Genomic DNA, 21,070 nt, shown 5'->3' on the forward strand with positions numbered 1-21,070 from the left:
CCAGCCCTAAGTGTTATGAAGGTCATCTGGGTAGGTCCACAAGGATGCTGTGCTGGGCCAAAAGGGCCCATCAGTTTCCAACACACACTTGCATGAAATACAAGTACTTCAGTAATGATCTTCATTTTAGGTATCCATTTGCTGTCATCTACTTACAATGGTACCAGGGAAACCAGAGAATCCAGGAGTTCCTGAGTCTCCAGGGTCACCTACTGTCCCGTTACAGCCATCATGACCCGGTTTCCCCCTTGATCCTGGCTGCCCTGGATGACCCTGTTGAGGAAAAAAAAAGTGTTTATCTATCCATCTGTTTCTAGTTTTCCTTTTCCTGTAGTCACACAGTATTTAGACATTCTCACATTAAGCCCAAGGCTTGGATCCATGGGAAACTATGATTTTCAAAGAAAGAAACAGACAGTGCCTTTTTTTAATATAGCTGCAGCTTGAACCAGATGCCCCAGACAGTATGAAAAAAATGAGTAGTGAAGGACCTTTCAGAAAGGGTAAGAAAGCTATGTTCAATGCAGTCTCTGTTAACCAGAGAACTAAGCCAGATGAGACTGCTGTGCAGGGAGCCACCAAGAACTGAGATTGTTAAGAATTTCAGTGCTTCACACTGGAGGAGTGGGAAGAAAGGTTCATTACTGGCTTTGAAGAGCTTCCAAGCTAGGAAAAAAAGTCAGTGATGCCTTTGGAGCTAGGTTGGGTGCCATGATGAAGCTGTAAGTACAGAGATGGGAAGAGATCAGGTGGGCTCAAACCAAGGGCGCTGGGGACACTAAAGTTCCACACTGAGCCTCAGGAAAGCAGGAAAAAGTTACTCCTGCCTTAAAACGAATTTCCATTGCAGTGCCTATGTTCACCTAAATTACACTTATGATTGCTTTGCACTGGGATTGATGAGAAGCTAATCTGCCCTTGAGCAGCTTTCTTCCAGGGGGCTCAGTCAGCAAAAAAAACAACACAGAAACTAACATAAATAGAATACTTTTCTTCCTTCTTCACTACTTAGAGCAAGGGCTTTATTTTTGCTTCTGCTCACTTTCTTAAAAGAAAAAAGAGATCTGTCCATGCCCTCACCTAGCTCCATCAAATACTCATATTCCTCACTCCAGAACAGACCCAGGTTTGTCACCCTCCTCTCTTGGTCTTTAGCCCCACATCCCAGCACTTTGCTGTTACAGTTCATATATGTGCCTATTTGCCTTCTCTTCTTGCCGTGGTCAGCGTTGTGCTTTGGCCTAAGAAAACTGGTTGGAGAACATAATCAAGCGGGAAGGGTGGAGGGCTTGAGGATGCATGCGGGTTCAAATAGTATCTGAAGGCATTTATCCCCCACAATGCAATTGCAGAGGTTGTGAAAACAGGGCTAAAAAAGAAAACTTGCTCAGGTAGCAGAAGCGGTCCAGCTATAGTAACATGGAGCTTCAGAGGAGAGTGATTTACTCGCAGGAAGACAGAGCACTGAGAAACAACTCAATGATGTGGTGGGGAGAATGAGATCCTTGGCTACAGAAGGTTTCTTCTTCCTTTAAGGGTGATAAGGAGAGAGAGGAAGAAGAGTGTGTGAGAGAAAGCTCTGAAACTCGATACAGAGCTCTTTAGGAAACAAAAAGGGTGAAAGCAGAGTGGATGTGGATGTGTGGGTTGCAGAGTGAGGCCCCGGTGTCAGAGAGCACTACAAAGGAAACCCAAGCCTGGGAACTCTGTCCAGGGATTCCAGTGACTCAGATTTCTTTGTTATTTTATGACACAAGATGTAAAGGAGTGTAAGCTGGGAAAATACTGTGCTGTGAACTTTACCCAGTTTTCCTCTTTGAATGCTTCAGTTTCATGGACCTGGACAATTTGTTCAAAGTTTTTGAGATAGTTTTTTTTAAGACCATCTCATGCAAGCTTTATGAGATATAAACCAAATAACAATGGTTAGTATTCTTACATTTATTGGTCTTTCTATGTACTTTACAATTCTGAAATAATTAAGGCATGACCCACTGGTGTCCTTTGCTCACTAGCCTAGGAGATGTGGAGAACTTATCTCACAGCTCTTTCCTACAAAAGAACACACTTAGCTGGGTAACCTCCAGCGACACAAGAAATTTCCTTCTGTTTTTGTCCCTTTTTACAAGAGGATTTCTACAAAGGACAAAGCAAACGGACCTTAATTATCAGAGGGAATGAGCGGGAGCACAGATTCTATTCTTTTGCTGTGCATCTGCAGTTCCACTTACTTTAGCAAATGCCCTTAGTTTAACAGCGCGTACGTGGCTGATGCAGAATTCAGCCCAGAGACTTTAATTAAAGTACAAAGGCATTAAACCTGTCTGCAATATTTGCAGTTGGTAGTTTCTTAAACATGAGGTAACTGGATACTTACAGGAACGCCATCTGCCCCTGGGAATCCAGTGACTCCTCTTAGCCCCTAGAGTGAAACAGCACAATTAAAATGATGTTCTGTCTAGTATTTTGCTCATTAGCTAAAACATCTGATATTCAAAAGTTACCATTTCTCCTTTGGGTCCACTTATTCCTGGATGTCCTCTTTCACCTTTGTGACCTTTGGGACCTTGCACACCTGGGATCCCCATCAATCCTGGTGGTCCAGGGAACCCCTGTGATCCAAGGAGTCCTGGCTGGCCCTGATAAAAGTAATAAAAAAGCATTTATTTAGGAACAGTTATGATGTGTGAAGCTGGGTTAGTTATCACTCCTGCAGTGTAGTCAATCTCTTCAAGAGAAAATAAACAGAATCTCTTTTCATTCCAGAAGAGCAGACTCTGATGAATGTCATCTGGAAACACCATACATAAACTCCAGCAAAGTGACTACATTGTGCATGACAAAATGAATACATGGGAATGAACTCTCAAATCAGTATTCACTACTCGAACATTTGCTGCTACTCTATGAAAAAAGTGTTTTGTCTGGAGTAGGTAGAATGACTTCTCAAGAGAAGGAGGCTGATACTGAATGTCATGAATTTCTGCCTGCATTTCTGCCTTTTGGGGATGGTATTTCTATTTAACAGTGGAGCCTGAAAATTATTAGACAACACCATTAGGGTATGGCATCCACATAGGTTGAAATGTTGCATGCAGGTTTCCCTATCATTAACAGTTCCCTTCCAGAGCTGGTTTGGTAGAACAACCCTAATGACACTCTTCAAGCCATTTCAAACATTGTTTAAAAATAATTCTCTGTTGACTGCCAACATCACAAGGCTCATCACAAGGGAAAAAAAATCATTTTGAAATGACACAATGGTGGTTTAAATAATGGGGCTGTGACAGTATGTCTGAGATCCGTGAACCAAAGTATTTGAAAACCATTCCAAATGCAGTGTCACCAAGGCACATATGTTTTGTATGCTCTGTGGTACTCACTGCATTAATGACAGTAATAGTAAATTGATAGTCTTTTCTGGAGAGAAATGCTTAAATGGCACAAAGCACCATTTAACAAGACATTCTAATGAAGCAGGTTCTAATGAAAGTATTTTTAAAATGCAGCTAGATTTTCACAGGTCATTCTGCAACAGCATTAATATCTCACAAAGCAAAAATTATAGGAAAACATGAACAAATAGATGTATATTTATACAAAAAAAAAGATAAAAAAAATCAGTATAAAATATATAATGCAACAGTTTAAAAATAGTGTAAAATATATCCTATCCCATCTTCCTACAACAGCTTACTTCCTTTTCCACTCTCACCCATGCCTGGAAAGAAAGAATTAAAAAATGAATGTAGTCTCTCTCCAAGAAATGCAGTCGTTCAACTTCATTTAATGTCATTGAGATTGTCATTGAGAAGTGAAATAAGACAGCGTGGGGACTTGAAGAAGTGAACACGAAGATATCCTAATCCTAATTTCTTTGTATTCAGAAAGCAGTAGACAAGCTACCAAAAAATGTTTAATTGATTTTAGGCGAACTTTTATTCTCCTATTAAAGGATAGGCCCACTTGTGACACAGTTTCAAAATGTATTTATCAACCACGCAGAAAATCACAAAATCACAGAATGGTTTGGGTTGGAAAGGACCTTAAAGACCACCCAGTTCCACCCCCCTGCCATGGGCAGGGACACCTCCCACCAGATCAGGTTGTCAAAAGCCCCATCCAGCCTGGCCTTGAACACCTCCAGGGATGGGGCATCCACAGCTTCTTTGCCAGTGCTTCACCACCATTTGAGGGAAGAATTTCTTCCTAATGTCTAATCTAAACCTACCCTCTTTAGTTGAAAACCATTCCCCTTTTCCTATCACTACACTCCCCAGTAAGGAGTCCCTCCCCAACTTTCCTGTAGGCTGACTTTAGGTACTGGAATGATGCTCTAAGGTCTCTCTGGAGCCTTCTCTTCTCCAGGCTGAACAACCCCAATTCCTTCAGCCCGTCTTCATAGGACAGATACTCCATCCAGCCCTTTGATCATCTTTGTGGCCTTCCTCTAATACACCCATGTCCTTCTTGTGCTGCGGGGCCCAGAGCTGAATGCAGGGATCCAGGTGAGGTTTCACGAGAGCAGAGCAGAGGGGGAGAATCACCTCCCTTGCCCTGCTGGCCATGCTGCTTTGGATGCAGCCTAGGATGTGGTTGGCTCTCTGGGCTGCAAGCACACATTGCCGGCTCATGTTGAGCTTCTCACCTGTAGTTGAGAAGTTGAGTTGTCTTATTATCACAAACTACAAAATAAACACCATGACTGAAACATAGTGTACTTCTAGTTAAAAAAAATAAATATCATTTTTCATACTGTTTTTGTGGAAAAATGCTGTCACAATAGTTTTGGTAGTTTTTATGTTTTAAACCCCATTATATAATATCAAACAAGTCCATACTGAGAAACTGAGATAACCAAACAAAGTACAAAACTCAGTGCAAATATTTTTCTTTTCTTTTCTTTTCTTTTCTTTTCTTTTCTTTTCTTTTCTTTTCTTTTCTTTTCTTTTCTTTTCTTTTCTTTTCTTTTCTTTTCTTTTCTTTTCTTTTCTTTTCTTTTCTTTTCTTTTCTTTTCTTTTCTTTTCTTTTCTTTTCTTTTCTTTTCTTCTCTTCTCTTCTCTTCTCTTCTCTTCTCTTCTCTTCTCTTCTCTTCTCTTCTCTTCTCTTCTCTTCTCTTCTCTTCTCTTCTCTTCTCTTCTCTTCTCTTCTCTTCTCTTCTCTTCTCTTCTCTTCTCTTCTCTTCTCTTCTCTTCTCTTCTCTTCTCTTCTCTTCTCTTCTCTTCTCTTCTCTTCTCTTCTCTTCTTTATTATTATTATTATTATTATTATTATTATTATTATTATTAATTTTATTTTTCTGGGAAAAAGACTAGGAATGAACCAGTATGAAGAGTGAATTACATGTTCTTCCTCAGGGACAAGTCACCAGTATGGATCCTTGATCATGCAGATCTTTTGCTATACCATTATGATTAATTTGACAGAACTGATGGGTTAGGTGCATTACCAAAGGATACCATGGATTAGTATTTGAGCTGACACCACAGAAGATGATCTCTCTTGTACTTATAACCAAGCCTGACCTCATACAGCTTCTGTACTTGTAAAGGAAGTCTGCTTTTGGGGATTATTGCCATTTAGAAGGCCAACATATTTCCATTTTTCAATTCAACGGATTGAGAAGAAATAAAGCTTATATGAGTACACACGCAATGATTCCTGTTGACAAAAGGTACACACATCTGAGCAAGCAGCAGCTCATTTCCCTACACCAGTCACAGCTGGCTACTACAGATGCAGCTTTCTCCACATAAGCAGTTTTCAGTCTTTTAAAATCAGTGAATCTCTGTTATCCTATGGAGGTGCAAACCCTTATCTAGCCATGTTCGCAATAGCCATACTTTTGTTAGTTACCTGCCTCAAATCGAAAGCTGCTGATTAGAAGCACTAGAATAATGATTTAAACGGGAACTAGTGTGAGCTCCAAGGTACAAGGTCAGGAAAAAGAAGCCTTTTCTGATGCCACTTCTTGATTTACCTATTTTTAACTATAAAGGGATTGAGTGAGTACAAATGAACATATACCATGAAACAGCCTTTTTTTTTGGAAATTACAGATAATATTTCATCCATTCTAAAAGATGCACTGTAGTCTTTTTTTTTTTTTTTTTTTTTTTTTAGAACACCATCTCAGTATCTGTTCTTATGCTCTTGCATAAGATTTTTAACTAGTTAAAAATTCCATCATACTACAAAATTTTAAAATCTAATTAAATACTTAAGCGAGTTTATCCTTTCCCACATGTACAAATCTGAAAAGGAACCTTTAAAAAGGATGAAAAGTATCTCACACATCTGCGAAGAACATAGAAAAATTATTCAAATTCAATTTTAGGGATTTGAGTTGGCTCTAGTTTAAATTTAATCTTGAGAGGTTCTGGGAAGAAACATTTCAGTTCCTTCCACAAAGAAAGTAAACCATGGATTCTGCATACTGGAAAGGTCACTTCTTTATTATATTGAAGTAAATAAAAGCCAAAGGAGATTAATTTGACAGAACTATTAAGAGAACAGAATTATCAAAGGAAAACCAATTCCAGAAGCCACTCACCCACCTGAGACATATAAAATGACTTTTTGGTTCATATCTGCTTACATTTTTGGGGCAGCACACAGCAGACAGAATGAATGTACGTTTTCAGTTGTAACTTTTGACAAAATGCTGGTTATGGTTATAATTATTGAATCTGTGCATAGCTTTCTGCAGGAAGTTGTAATACTCCAAAGCTGGCAATTGCATGGGACACAGTTATATCTCTAATTCATATATAAAATACCACCCCTATTGTTTGGGGTTGCACTCCCATCTTTTTGTCTGGTAGGGAGGAAGAAGTAAACAAGGAATGAAAAATGAGGAAGAGAGCAGGGCAGTGCCAGTGTCCCTTCCCCATGCTTTCCTGGTTATTATTAAATCACTTGTTTGTTGAGACACTTGGGTGGACTATTTAATATTATTTGTAATAAAGACAAGGTAACCAATCCTTCTGGGACTGGTTCATCACGAGGCTAGAGACAGAGCTGGAGAATTAGTTAATATTATGACAGTTTGTGCAATTCTTCAGCCAGTTCGCATCTTGGCTTATGCTTTATTAACCTTGGATTAATAAAGCTTGGATTAACCTTTGTTAACTCAGACATGTAAGCTTTTACTCTACTTTCTTTATGTTAAATCTTTTGTTGAACAAGTATGTCCTCTCTTCATTAACAAATGACCTAAGAACATGTGCTCTTCTGCAAAGGTCATTAAGGAGATTTAAGCAAAGACAATCAATTTGAAAGGTTCAGTCAAATAAAGCATGACTCAATTATTAGAGTCCTGAATACCCCTGTGTGAAATATGCCATGCATGCTACTACTCTGGTTGTGCTCCTGGAGGTTCAGAAGTCCTAGAAAATTCTCCAAAGCTGTGAAATTGTGTCTGGATTATATTTCCAGGTTTAAAAAAAAAAAAAAAAAAAAAAAAAAAAAGAGGTAAGCCTATGGGAATATGTTGTACCTGGCTGTCATATTTTAGGTAACTCACAAAGCACTTTCTCTGGTGCTCCCTTTTCTCACCTGACAAAGTATTGCAGAAATGTGTTCTGGCCCAAATGTCTCTCCAGAAGAAGGCTTCACATTTTGCTGGGGGGCACTGGAACTCTGCATGGCACAATTTCCCCTTACTGCCACTAGATTTACAGGCTGGAGCTACAAGGCTTATGGGAACATGCATGGCATACATGCATGGCATACTATGGCAAAACAGCTCAGAGGGAGCATGTGAAACGAAAAGGAAAAAGTGGGTGGATGGAATATCTTGAAGACCAACAAGGAGTTTTATATTCCTTTTTGTTCTTGTACAGGACTTCCTTTACCATTCGGACACATTACAAAACTACCAATGTCAGGATACACTCCTAAATAGGCAGTCCCCGCTCCGCTCTTCCTGTGACTCCTGCTGACTGGGAGAGGTCTCGCACAGTCCCCGTGGCCAGCACAGCCATGTGCAAAAGCTATTTACAGGGAGGAGCAGAGGTCAGAAATTTAGGAAGCCTGGAGGAAATCTTCCCGGAAAATATTTGTAATGTTGTATATACATTGTCCCCTGTCCAATGACGTGCATGAAAGAAAACGCTGTCAGGGTCGTCATTGAATTTAATCACTGCATTTTGCAATTCAGTCCCAGTGGACTTAGAAGATCCTGAACAGACTTTTAGATCTGTACTAAATGTTCATGTATTGCAGCTTGAACTTCAGTTTTTGTTTCTTGTAGGATCAGTCAAATGAAAGAGAGATGTTGTGTTGCAAAACTTTCTTCCTTCTAATTTACTGTGAAATTTACACCATGGAAACAAAACTGGTAGACGAAGGTGTGCTGATTTTGAAAACAACCAATTTTGGGGGCTTCTATACAAATAAAGGCATAATGAATGTCAGTTCCTGCTCTGGAGGTTTTAAAATACAAAACGTTCATCATGAATCACTGAGAAAGCTATTTACCAGTGTTTAGATATAAAGAATGGAGAGAATCAGTGATTTGCAATAATGAAGATAGAGAGAGAGAACAAGAGTTACTGCACGGTAATTGAGCCCATTTTGCTGTATTTCATTACAGACTTTTATTTTGCAACAGCTTCTGGTATATGGAATGTGATGATTCAGTATTCCCCACATGAAAATGACCCTTGTAGACCATAATTTGTTTAATAGTGGACAAGAAGAAAGGAGGTTGATTCCCTGACATTTCAGAAAGGTCATTTGTGAAAGGACAAGTTCGCTTCCTGCAGGAAGGGGGATCTGACCGTGATGGTCAAGCGTGAGCTCGGACTTTCGCAAGAGGGCTTGGCCTCGCACGGTTACTCTGAGAATGGATGGGAAAGGGAAGCGACAGCAAGAACCTCGATGCAGCCCCGCTAATGAAAGACATCAGCAAGCAGAACAGAAGGCAACTCACCAGGGAATAAAATCAGTTAGATGGGAAATTAACAACTTCTGAGCTGGTTTAAAGTGTTAATCCAGGAAAAGGCATTCTAGAAGGCACATAGGAAAGAAAGCAAGGAGAGAAGTGTCTGGAGCATCCATCCACACTGCTGGCCCGTGCATGGGAGCGGGATGCTGCCCCTTAGGTGGCACCAGGCATTGCCTTCAGGCACAGCCATGCAGGTGCAGCTGGAGCTATGGGCATTTCTTGCATTTATGCTCTGAATCTGCATCTTGCTGTCTGCAACCAAGTGGTTACCAGCATTAGGAAGGGGTGGACTTCTGTGATCTCACAGGAATACTGATTAGCAAAAGAGGCAAACCTTTCTCGTGTGCCTTAACCTGCTGGGTATTCAATGCTAAAACACAAGAGTAGCACTGAAATACTCAGCAGACTTTAAAAAAAAGTATATTTAAATATGTACTAAATATGGTTAAATATGGTTATTATGTACTAAGCATGGTTCATATTGAACCATATGGTTCAATATGGTTATTTCTGTTTTGAAGTTCTCTTTCATTACTTTACAGAAGGTTATTTAGCTGAGTTTCACATTCTAGCTCATTTTCTCAGAGAAAGCTTTCCTTCTCATTTGTTAAAAAGCTGTTTTATTTATATCAAAAAGTAAACAGAAAATTATAAAGTTGACTTTAAGTTAAAAATAACTGAAAAATGAAGCCAGTTCAGCCTAGTGGCATGGTAACAATTTGCTGTTCTTTCAACTATATTGTCTGGACATGTGACATTTTCTCTCAGGACAGTGGCGACCAAATGACATTAATGTTAATTCCAGAGCAGTGATTCAGCTTGCAGATTTTTTTTTATTATTTTTTTTTTGGTTAAGGAAGGAACAAACATTAAGTCTCCTTAAGAAAGAACTATGAAAGAAGCCACAGTCCTTTTCTGTAGTCAGTAAATGAAATAATTTTGTACTGCTTTCTGTTCCCACGGTTTGATCTAATTTGTGATCTTCCAGAAAGTTGCTATGTCACCCAAGAAGATAAAACATGCATAAAACAAAATATGTGCTGGAATGTGTAGGTCAAGCACTCAAAAGAACTAGTTAGAAGTTTCTTCATGTCACAAAACACATACAATTACATGTCAGAAATGCTTTCTGTGCTTTGCAGAGCTGCTGCAGAAAGAATGATATTGGGACCATGTCAATGCTCTGTTGAAGATAAACACTGGACGAGTCTAGACAAAAAACAAAACAAAACAAAACAAAACTCACAAGGATTTCTGTCCTGTCTTCAAAAGGTCATTACATGGAGGAAAGGAGAAGATATAGGCATGAAGTGATGGGCAAGAAGGACATAGTGTTTTTGTCTGCAGAGTCAGCGAAGGGAATAACTCTGAAAGTGCAGAGTGTAGTTGCACAAGTTACGAGGTGGCAAGTAAATTAAGATTTGTGTTTGCAATGCACCAGGTGCTTGTGAAGCCTCCCACCATTCATGTTCATACTGTGCAGTAAATGGAAAATTCCTTACCCCATCACCACTGAGAAGTCAGCTGCAGTAAGGTCAGCATGTATGCCAGCACTAGCGGTGGAGTTGGGGCTGACAGGCTGTAAATTCACATCCTGCTTTATATCTTGGTAATTTAATGGCTTGGATATTTAGAAACAGAATTGAGATATATTAGCAAATATATCTATCTGGTGAGCACGTTCTACTGAATTATGTGACAGGACTTGAAAGGCCTTGAAAGGCATCATTTTTCTAAACAGGATTGTATTTACTGAGCACATGTAGTCATTTATCTGCCTACATTCAGTGTAGTCAGCCAAAGCTACATTCAGGCGAGGGTGAAATCTTATGGCATGGTATATCCTAATGTAGACATTCAAACTAGTCCAGATGAATACACACTGAATGTGGCCATTTTAATTCATTGTCTATAAAAGGAGCTTAGGTGCCTAGCTCAAATATTGACCACATTGTTGCTTTCTAAATTAATCCACATTGTAGCTTTCTAAACTGTGCAAGAAGGTAACACCCTAAAAGATCAATTGCATATTTGATGGTTAGGATGAATCACACAGAATCACAGAATCACAGAATTTTCTAGGTTGGAAGAGACCTCAAGGTCATCGAGTCCAACCTCCAACCTAACGCTAACAGTCCCCACTAAACCATATCCCTAAGCTCTACTGAGTGGGATAATTATGCTGCTTGAAAAAAAAGAGCTGGATGTAAATGCAATCAATTTACTGAATTTGGCAGGTAGTGATGCAAAATAGTGGGATTTTCTTGGAAGTTAGAAATGTTTCAACTGATCAGATGATGATAATACCATGCGCTCAAGAGTATATTCACTTATTACAACCATATCATCTGGCCACTACCTTACTTCCTTTCAGGCTACTCATATTTCTTTTAGGCTACTAAGAGTCACATAAGTGCCACCACTTCTGCATAGCTTCTTAGCTCAATTTCTGTCATCCTTATTCAAAGCATACCAAAATTTCTGCTGACATCAGGCTCTGCTAAAGTTGTGGTAAGGGGCTCTAGCTGGAGGTTAAGGGGAAAATCATCACATTTCAGAAATGTGCAGAATGAGCAGAGCTGGGGCTGGCCTGACACTGTGGCAGGTGCTTTGGGCTAGTATGAGAGTGGAAGTGTGATGAATGGAGCTATTCATTTTATATTGGTGAAATGAAGAGCATCAGTCTAACACAGAAACAAACAAACAAACAAACAAACAAAACAACCACACTTATATTGACATGTAAGTGTTGCCCCCCTGAGTTCCAAATAAAAGCTTTCTCTAAGACAGTTAACTAAAATAACGTAGAGATGTTATTTGAAATGAACTTAAACATCAGCAGTGAAGTTGAGCTCATGAGCTAGTGATGTTTTACAGAGCAATAAAATGGCATTGATTTATCCTTGCAAACATTCATTAGCATTTAATTAATTGGAAAAGGGTAGTTTTTAGTCAAACAAAAAATTCACTAGAGACAAAAAACATCTTGCCAAATTTGCTTTTCCAACCAGACAAATATTAAGATGCAGGGTGTGGAGCAGGAGGAAGCAGGGAACTCCCATTTACTTCGTGACAGCTGCTGTATCATGCTTATATAAAAGGGCAGAATTTGGTCATGGTACCTATCAAATGTTTGACTGAGTATTTTGAGGGACAGCAAATGCCTCAGACATATTTAGCGCTATGAGTGTGTTTTCAAAACAGAAGAAAATTCTGTTCATTCAACATGGGTTTTGACAGAATTACAAAAGCCAGACAATTTTCAGGGCAAAAAAAATGTGTGATAATTCTTCAAGTCTGCTAGCATCTACATTGCCATTTTTTTTCCCCCGCTCATTTTATTTGGATCATTGTACTAGGATCAACTGTTTTTTATGCCTTTTACTAAATCACATCAAATCCTAAACCTTGCATAAAGGAGGGAGCCGGCGCTCCTGTTTCGGGTAGCAGCACGGTTACTGCTTGGCCAGCCAGGCTCCTAGAGACAAGACAACAAGCAGCACCTGCTCTTGTTGGAACATTCAGTAATAGACTCGAAAACTGATCTGCCAGCGCAATTGTTTTCAAATGGCTTTTGGTGGTGTGTGTGGGAGTGTTCTCAAGATCCTAAAATTCAGGAAGTTCGACACAGATGTTTTTTGTCAGTAGGCGTTGGAAGCACCAATAGTAACATCTGTTCACTTTTTCATATTTGTGAGAACATCTTTTTTCTGTCCAAAAACCATTCACTGTTGAAATTTCTAAATTGTGCAACTGGCCAAAATGTTAAGCTCATTAGGCTCCATGAGTTTAAGACTATGTGAAAATTAAAACCCCTGCAGGAACTCGGTATGTCATATGCCAATCTTTCCATTCTGTGCTCCTCTTCTGGTTAGACAAAACTGTAACTATTTTTGTGGTGGGAACAGCTATCAAACTAACTTGATCATTTAAATGCAACTTACTACTAGCTACTTTAGCTGTAGAAAGAATTTAAATCCCTTACAGAGGCTGTGACTGTTTTAATAAATTCTGTGCTGAGATACCCTCTCCACACGGGAGCCCTGAACATGCTCTCCAGCAGCCAGCACAGGGGACTTGTTGCAGACCTTAGGCACCTTCATACTGCAGTCCTGGGAATTTACAGCTTGGGATGGTCTCTGAGTTCCCAGGAAGGCCAGGTGACTGGCTCTGAACCACCAGGAAAGACTGGGGGCTCTGAGGCAGATGTGCACAGTGCTCTGAAGAGCCGCTGTTGATACAGAATAAGTGACATCTATTTTTCTCTTAACACTTTTATGGCCAGATGGTCCTTGAGAGCAGCAAGGTGCCATGAGATCATCTGAATGGAGCTCAAACAGTTGTTTTCTCTATATGAGTTGCAAATCCTTATGTTAGTATCAATGAGGACGGTGTACAGATTTCAGCAACAGGGACTCTACTGAAGCCTAATGATGAAGCTACATGAACCCTAGGTCTTCCATCCAGTGCATGTGGCTTGCTAGCATAACACCATCACTTTGGTGGTGAGCCTGGCTTCATGCTGGGCTTGTCTCCCAAAAAAATAAATAGTCAATGAGAGGTCTTGCCATCTTTAGGTAGTAAGTGGAAATACTGAAAACTCTCAGTTCTTTTTTTATATAATACAATTAGGTTTCCTGTCTTCTGTATGCACAACATTTTTATAATTTTACAGTACTACATCAAGCTAGATCAACTAGATTTAGGGGAGCTGAATGATCTGGGGAAATTATTATAGCAACTGATTCCTTGGAGAAGTCTCTGTAATCCCACTTTTTTTTTTTCCCTCTTTTTTTTTTTTTCTTTTTTTTTTTTCTTTTTTTTTTTTTTTCTTTCTTGTAATCAGGGAGAAGAGTGAAAATATTTTCCTTTGAATCCTAAAAGAAATAGTTCCATATCACCTAGCTGAAAAAAATACTCTTTTTGTGTAATGTTGCTTGTGATAGCAGTCCTGAAGATGGACCAGATTGGTATATGAACTTGAATAGGAAGATATAGTTCTCCAGATCCATTATGAAATATAATTTTTCCATTACGTCTGGTTTTAGGTAGCCAAGTGTGCCCACACATCTTCTCTAGATTCCAAAATCTCGTCATTTGTGGGAAAGGATGCTCTGGAGAACATCATCAGCAGACTGTTCTACAGCTGTTCATGGAAAAAGCCTATTTATTATTTCAAACACTGATTTCAAAAACTATTGGAAAGTTTTAAAACTTTTACTGTAGACAATGCAGGCTACGTGGCTGTTTCACCAGAGGACCAGAAGAGGAATCAAAGCAAAACATTATTTTTGATCCTTTATTCCTTTTCTATCTGCAGATAATAAAGGGAGTTAAAGTACTATTAAACTGTAGTGGCGAGTTACTTTTTCTTGAAGGAGGTACTATTAGTTTGACAGGCCAGGGAAAAAAAATAAGGTTGATCTCTAACTGGTGGCAAATGCAGGTTATGTGAAGGAACAGAAAGGCCTTCCAGACAAGGAGAAACAGCAGAAGTAGCTTTCACATTCCACAGGAATAACAGAGGTTGTTAAAAAATTTGTTGTGACTACTAATCTGGCCCAATCACTGGGGACTAGTTTCAGGCTTCAGTTTGAGGAGAGCATCTTCAGTATTTCAGATTCTGGTTGTGGAGTGCCTCTAAGCTGTCTTAAACTAGTGCCTTCCTGGCAAAAAAAAAAAAAAAAAAATGATGTGCTAGCAGTATGAGTTGTGTCAAATAAATCAGTACTGTGTTGTCTTCATGAACTTGTGATAAAGTACCTCCATAAAGTGCTTCCATCAGACTCATAGGAAAGACTGCATTTATTGACAGGGAGCTTTGAATTGCTGGTGATGAAAGGCCACAGTGGTGCAGTTCACAGGTTAACCGTAACCCTGAACCTCTGCTAGTTTGCCTCTTCTGCTTTACCCTTACTGCTACAAGCAAGGATGAAAGAATTAAAAAGTAAATAGGAAGCTATTCCTCCTTTCCTAAAAATTAACTGATCCTGAAACATGTGTCCTAGATTTATAGGTCCTGGATCCACTGGGAATGTGAAACCTGAATGGCCACCGGCAGCATCAATCATCTGTGTTTTTGACAATAACATATGAACTTCATGTTCATGTTTATGTTTATGTGGCTCCTATGGACTTTTGACCTCCCTCCCTGCTTTCTCCACTAAAAAGGTTTCAACTCTAATTTTATAACTTCCTCTGTACCTAGGAGAGCTTATAGGTTTTACTTAGCTGCTGAAAAGAGCCAATGTCAGCTCTTCTACACAAGCTAACACCTGTATTTTATATTTCCATCTTTTTTATTTTGCTTTTATTTTGTATTTTTCTTATTTTTGTAAAGAGCCAAAGAACACATTATATGAAAGCACACAAACCCTGAGCAGTATCATTACTGAGTGCTATGGCACTCAGTACAGACTGTCGTAATGTGGATGGTCAAATGAGTCACTACAGCCTAGAGATCAAGAACCCCCAGATTATATGGAAAATAACCAAGGCTAACTAATAACCTGCCCTAGTTGACCCTGCTTGAGGGGGGTGATGGTGATGTGCACTAGATGATGTGAAGAAGTTTCTTCCAACCTTAACTATTCTGTGATTCAGAATATGTTTGATGTCCAGGATCCTCTCTGAGGCCCTGTAAATTAGCTTTTTACCAGATCTACTGTTTACATTTTTTCAGTGCTTAGATTTTTTCTTCTCTGTGGTGTCTGCAATTTATTTTTTTAATGTCTGTGTATGTATTTATTCTCCCTTTGGTTTGCTGTCTTCAGATCTCTGTGTATCTAACATAAGCCATAAAGCCTTCTAGTTTCTTTAAAACCGATAAGGGGTCATTCACATGAGGCACTATAATTTCTTCTTGTTAAACACTGATAATTACTACGAAATGCTCAGGTGAAGTCTGCATTATTAGTAAAAGCAAAGACATAAGTTTGTGACTACCTGCTTGTGGATATAACAATCATGGGCTTGCTGCAGTCATGTCTATGTGCATGTGAGATCTACGTGTTTACAGATGAGAAAACCTAAGCTTCTGGTTCTACAACAGTGTAATAATGTTGGCTAAAGCCCTGCCTGTCACTCTACAGACAGTACTGCTTTATGTGGTACGTGAAGTTCTGAACTAGATTGCAGAAAGTCTCTGCTGCTGAGTTACGTGCTTCTACAATAAGACATTAGCAAGCACTCCTAGGAGAAACCTGTCTTTTTTTTTTCTCAATATATACTAATTATTTCATTACTTTCTGGCACAAGAAATAACTGAAAGTGCATCTAAAATGAGAGATTAGAATAAGACTCAGAGAAAGCAAGATAATACAGATTTTCAGCTTCCTGTGCATGTTTCTGAGCTAGGGCCGTGCTTTTCTTCCTACTCCTGTGCCACCCCCAAACAAAAAACCCACAGCAGACTTTTGAATAGATGCATTAAAAAGCGAATATAGATGCATTTGTCTTAAAAAGGATGAAAGAATTATCAAGGGATACATATGCAGCAACAAATGTTGTATTAAATATCAATGAAAATTTATTTCTTGTCGTGCCAGCTGGTTAACCCAAGAGCAATGAAGAAAAACTGTCTATTTGCATATTCTTTTTGGTCTTGATGATTTTGTCTGGTTTCTGCACATATTAGATACCTTGAAAAGATGGAACTAATTTTAAAAGAATGGAGTTTATTAACCCCATGGGGATTACGCAAGTTAGGAAGAATTTTAATGAAGCATCATATAAAAAAAATTTGCATTATTAACTATGATAGAGTGTGGGCACACAAAAATATCAAAACTATTTCCTTTCAGCATTCAATAAAACTATTTTACTTCTGAAGAGAACAATCATTTAATACAATTTCTTGATTAATTTTGGTTATTTATAAAGGTCTGTCTAGACATGGAGATGTGGATGCCATAGATGTCAAACCATCACAGAAATTCAAAGTATTTTATTTATTTTGTGCAAAATGGTTGAGATTTCTGTAGAAAAAAACGCTTTAACTGAACTTTCCCCAACAAATTAAGATCTTCATACACAGAAAATCTGGAAAAAAAGGTGAAATGTATATTGAAAATACAATAGAAATGGTAATGAAATAGATTTAGCAAAAGATTAGAGTTAGGATACTGCTTTTAAGCTGTTTAGCTAAGTAGCTTGCTGTTTCATTCAAGTCCTATCTTAGAGAAGAGATGACCTCAATCCCCATTTGAATATCTGATCTTTGACAGTTGAAATTAGTGACGATTTGAGAAATTAGTTAATTGACAACAGGACACAGTGTTCTGCACAGCATCAAGAACACTACTGCCCTAAACTACTGCTGATGAAACAAAGAAATGAAACTGAAAAATAAACCAGCTGAAAGTAGTTGGATCAGGCAAAGAGAAAGAGAAATGGTGAGGAAGACCCGGGGAGGAAGAGCACGCTTTGTCAGCACAGGGAAGGCAGGGATGCCTTGGCACAGCCTGAACTGGCAAGCCTTTGCCTTTGTCAGGATTTTTACCACCTGTACTGTTTACTTGTGTTGTTATCTTCTCAGTGGGAAACAGTCATTGCTCAAATTCCATCTGCATACAGTCTCAGCAAATTGTTATCATGAAGTTATAAAAAACCACCAACCCTCCACCAGGTCTGAAGCAAAGAATTTAGAAGTCACAGCCAAAGCATGGGTGCTTGAAGGCTCCTTGGTTCCCACAAGTTGGTATCTCCTTCAAACATAATTACGCCAGAGCTGTTTGGTTAACTGTTTTCTTCTACTCTTTTCTGTTCTGTGCTATTAATAAAGCACATACACTACTTTCATTTATGTATTCGTATGAGGTACAGCTATTAATTAATATGTTTTTAAGAAACACGGCTTCCAACTTACAAAGAGAAATGAACAGTAAAGCCTACAGCGATTCCTTTCATTCACTATGGATGAACAAATTAGTAATACTAAGGAAACATAATTTTTTTTAGGAAAAAAAATACCTAAACTGGGGCAAGAGATGCTCCATGAAGTCATGCCAAGAAACATAATCATTTTTAAAGCCATGACAGCCACCTATCAGCCATTAATCCTATTTGGAAATGTTAGAAATTATATGTCTAAGGTGGAGGAAAGTTGAGAAAAAGAGGTGAAGTTGCATGTAAACCGCTGGGAAGAAAACTGGGAAGAAAATTGATAGTGATCCCGGAACTTGATGCAGTTCAAGTACACACCTCCACTTCCCACAATGACAGTGCTGCCTTTGAGCCATGCTTCAGTTTGTGAAAAATGCAGGCTTCAGATGGAGTGTTCACTGGGTAAAACAGGGTATCTACTGAGAACAAAATAAAATGTAGGTAGATTTTTTGTTTTGTCTTTGCTTCTTTCTGCATTACTTTTTTTTTTTTTTTCCCTACACTGTTCCTTGACTAGCAGTTGCCAAACAGTAGTTAAATTGTAATTATTTTATTAAAGAAGAAATTTCGATAACATTTACTTTTACCTTAACAATTTCTAAGAGTGATTACAGAACAAACAAGCAAAGCTACAGGCATCTCATTCCCCAGGGAGCAGCAGCAGCACCCAGGAGGTTTGGTAGTTGGAGTACAAACTGTCAGTTTTGAGAGATATCTTTTCACAGCAAAAGGATAATTGAGTTTCCTTGGACAGAGGCTGGACAGAGGCTTCAGACTGGGTTGCGCTGAGTTAACAGCAGTATCACTCCTGTGTGATGAAATGGAGATGGGAACCACACTTCCAGAAGAACTCTTCCCTCCAGTCAATGGCCAAAACCTCCTCGCGCTCACCTCTCTAGAGTTAGGAGGGAGCTTTCCTTACCCAGTTGGGTATCATAATCCCTATGACACCTAAAAAGAACTACAGGTCTCAGACAAACCCCTCTACTTCTGCTAGTTTGGTATTTGCTAATTATTTTTAATAAGCCTCAGCACCAGCAGCAATCCTTCAGCACACAGATAAACAGGACTTCTTAAAATTTATGGAGAAAAATAAGAAAGAGTCTTGGAAGCATATTTCAGAATATGTTTTTTGTGCAGATTTTAACAACTTCATACAAGAAATGCTGAAGATATGTGCTTGGAAAATAACACAGAGTGACAAAAATGTAAACATGAAAAGACTAGCTACGGCTTAATTTAAGACTTGTTGAATCGTGCTAGCTAAAGCATGTTTGCACCATTATAATTAAAAAAAAATCTTGAAATTTAAAACACACACAGCAACACAGCAATGCATTGTCCCAAAGATGTGCTATGAAAAAAAAAAAATCATTTAAATCTTTGAGATTAAATAGAAAATATGCAAGCATGCATTTAGCACACTTTAAAATTGTTACTCAGTTCTTTCTCTAAATCTAATGGAACATGTATATCTTCAGTGAAATGCACCAGTTCCTGATTAATAAAACTGATCATACAGTTTATCTTAAATTTTGGGTCATGATTTAAAAAACATTATTTAAAAGACTAGATTCTAGCAGTAATCAATATGCCTTGTTCCACCTCAGGAACATTACAAGGTGGTGGTTTAAATACAATGTCCTAGTCAGACACAACTGTCAAAAGGGCACCTTGCAGACCATCTTCAGTGGAGACAAACAAAAGAAATCTGAGAATCACTCTGGCAGGTACTCATAGCCAAGCTGACCATCAACATTTTACATGGGTACATGGGTACACAGGGGGTCACTGAACAAATTAAGTGAAACTTGAAAAACAGTGTTTTATGGCCTTCAAGATATGGCCCAAAATATGCCTTTCTGCCTTTTCAGATAACTTGAGTACTGTATTACTGTCAGTATGTGATATGATTGTCAGAGCCTCACTCAAGGTCATGTATCTTTGCAGCCACACCTACTTTTTTTTTTTTTTTTTCCCCTCAAGCAATGGGGGGTATCAGGGATGCATGGGAAAATCTACCAAGCAATTTCAAGTACTTAAAACTTCCTCTTTTTAAATGCTTTGAATATTTTTAACGTGCTTCTATATATCCTCTGTGAGACTGAAATGGTACAACACTGACTGTTTGTAATAATGTTGTGATATGTACGTTTCCAAAAATTGTATGTATTGTAGACACTCTTACATGACTGCTATGCCAATGAATAGCCCTGACATGCAGCAGTGCATGGGAGAAGAGCCACCAGCATCCATGGAAGCTGCTGGCTATAGCTCATTGCCGTGGTAGGTGCTCACAGACTAAAAAATGCAAAGTATGAGTTACTTCTGGCTAAATTAAGCCCAGGCTAACTTCTTAGCCAAAGCCCATCAGTTCCTTTTAGGGAGAGAATGGGTGCTATGCAGAGTGGCTGCTCTCCCTGCTGTGCTTCTTAAGGACCATGGGAGACCAGTAGGAGTGTCCAACTCTAAAGAACAGACCAATTATTTTTTGCAGTGCCTGTTTAACAAGACAGCTCAAATGAACTTCTCCCAAACTGTTAGCTGCTTCTCACCATATATGCCAGAGATCTTTCCTCAGCTTTGTCAGGAGACAGAAGTGAGGCATACACAGCCATCTCTTTGCCAGCTTTTTCTGAGTGGATTACCTTTTGGGAGGATGGAGGGGGTGGAGAACAGAGGAGACCTTCCTTTGTAGAGGCTGTTGATCTGCCTTGTATAAGGGAGTCTTTGGTGCTATCCTAGTGTGATATTTTCCTTCTGTTGGTCTTCATTAAGACTGAGAAGAATGGGATAGCACCCAGTACTTGTATCTCCACAGTTGTCATCAGTGCTGCCCATCTGCCTTGAGTAAAGAAGACTGTATCTCCATGCTACTGATCCACAATAGGCTCTACAAACATCAAGTATAGCTCATGCAATACTCATTTTTCTTTATGAAGTGGTATAAAATTCACCTAATCATTTGAGAGACTCATAATTCTCTGCATGAAGACAACACCACTAAAAATGGACAGAAAAACTATTAAAAAATTAATGTCCCAAGGCCACTTACTATCACAAGCATGAAATACAGAGCTCCTTGTTTAAGTTCTCCTACACCATTCCAGTCTACTCCCTCCTCATTATCTCCACAGAAAGACTATTCATTCATGATAAGTCGGTTTGATTAGTTCAGATAATTTTCCATGGCTATTCACATGCTCTAGTCTGCCTCCTGCAAAATTACTTACATG

At 38.9% G+C, this 21,070-nt stretch overlaps 1 protein-coding gene across 2 annotated transcripts in view; it reads right to left on the bottom strand.

The window, feature by feature from the left end:
* Positions 1-21,070, bottom strand: part of COL4A2 (collagen type IV alpha 2 chain) — a 135,452-nt gene that overhangs the window by 47,508 nt on the left and 66,874 nt on the right. For both annotated transcript variants that reach the window (XM_084284865.1, XM_084284864.1), the window contains exons 4-6: positions 2,505-2,639; positions 2,378-2,422; positions 157-273 (exon numbers count right to left, since the gene is read on the bottom strand). In XM_084284865.1, the coding sequence (XP_084140991.1) occupies positions 157-273; positions 2,378-2,422; positions 2,505-2,639 (297 nt within the window). The remainder of the gene's footprint in view (positions 1-156; positions 274-2,377; positions 2,423-2,504; positions 2,640-21,070) is intronic.

Source organism: Netta rufina, assembly GCF_964035555.1.
Source record: "Netta rufina genome assembly, chromosome: 1".
NCBI classification, from domain to species: Eukaryota; Metazoa; Chordata; class Aves; order Anseriformes; family Anatidae; genus Netta; species Netta rufina.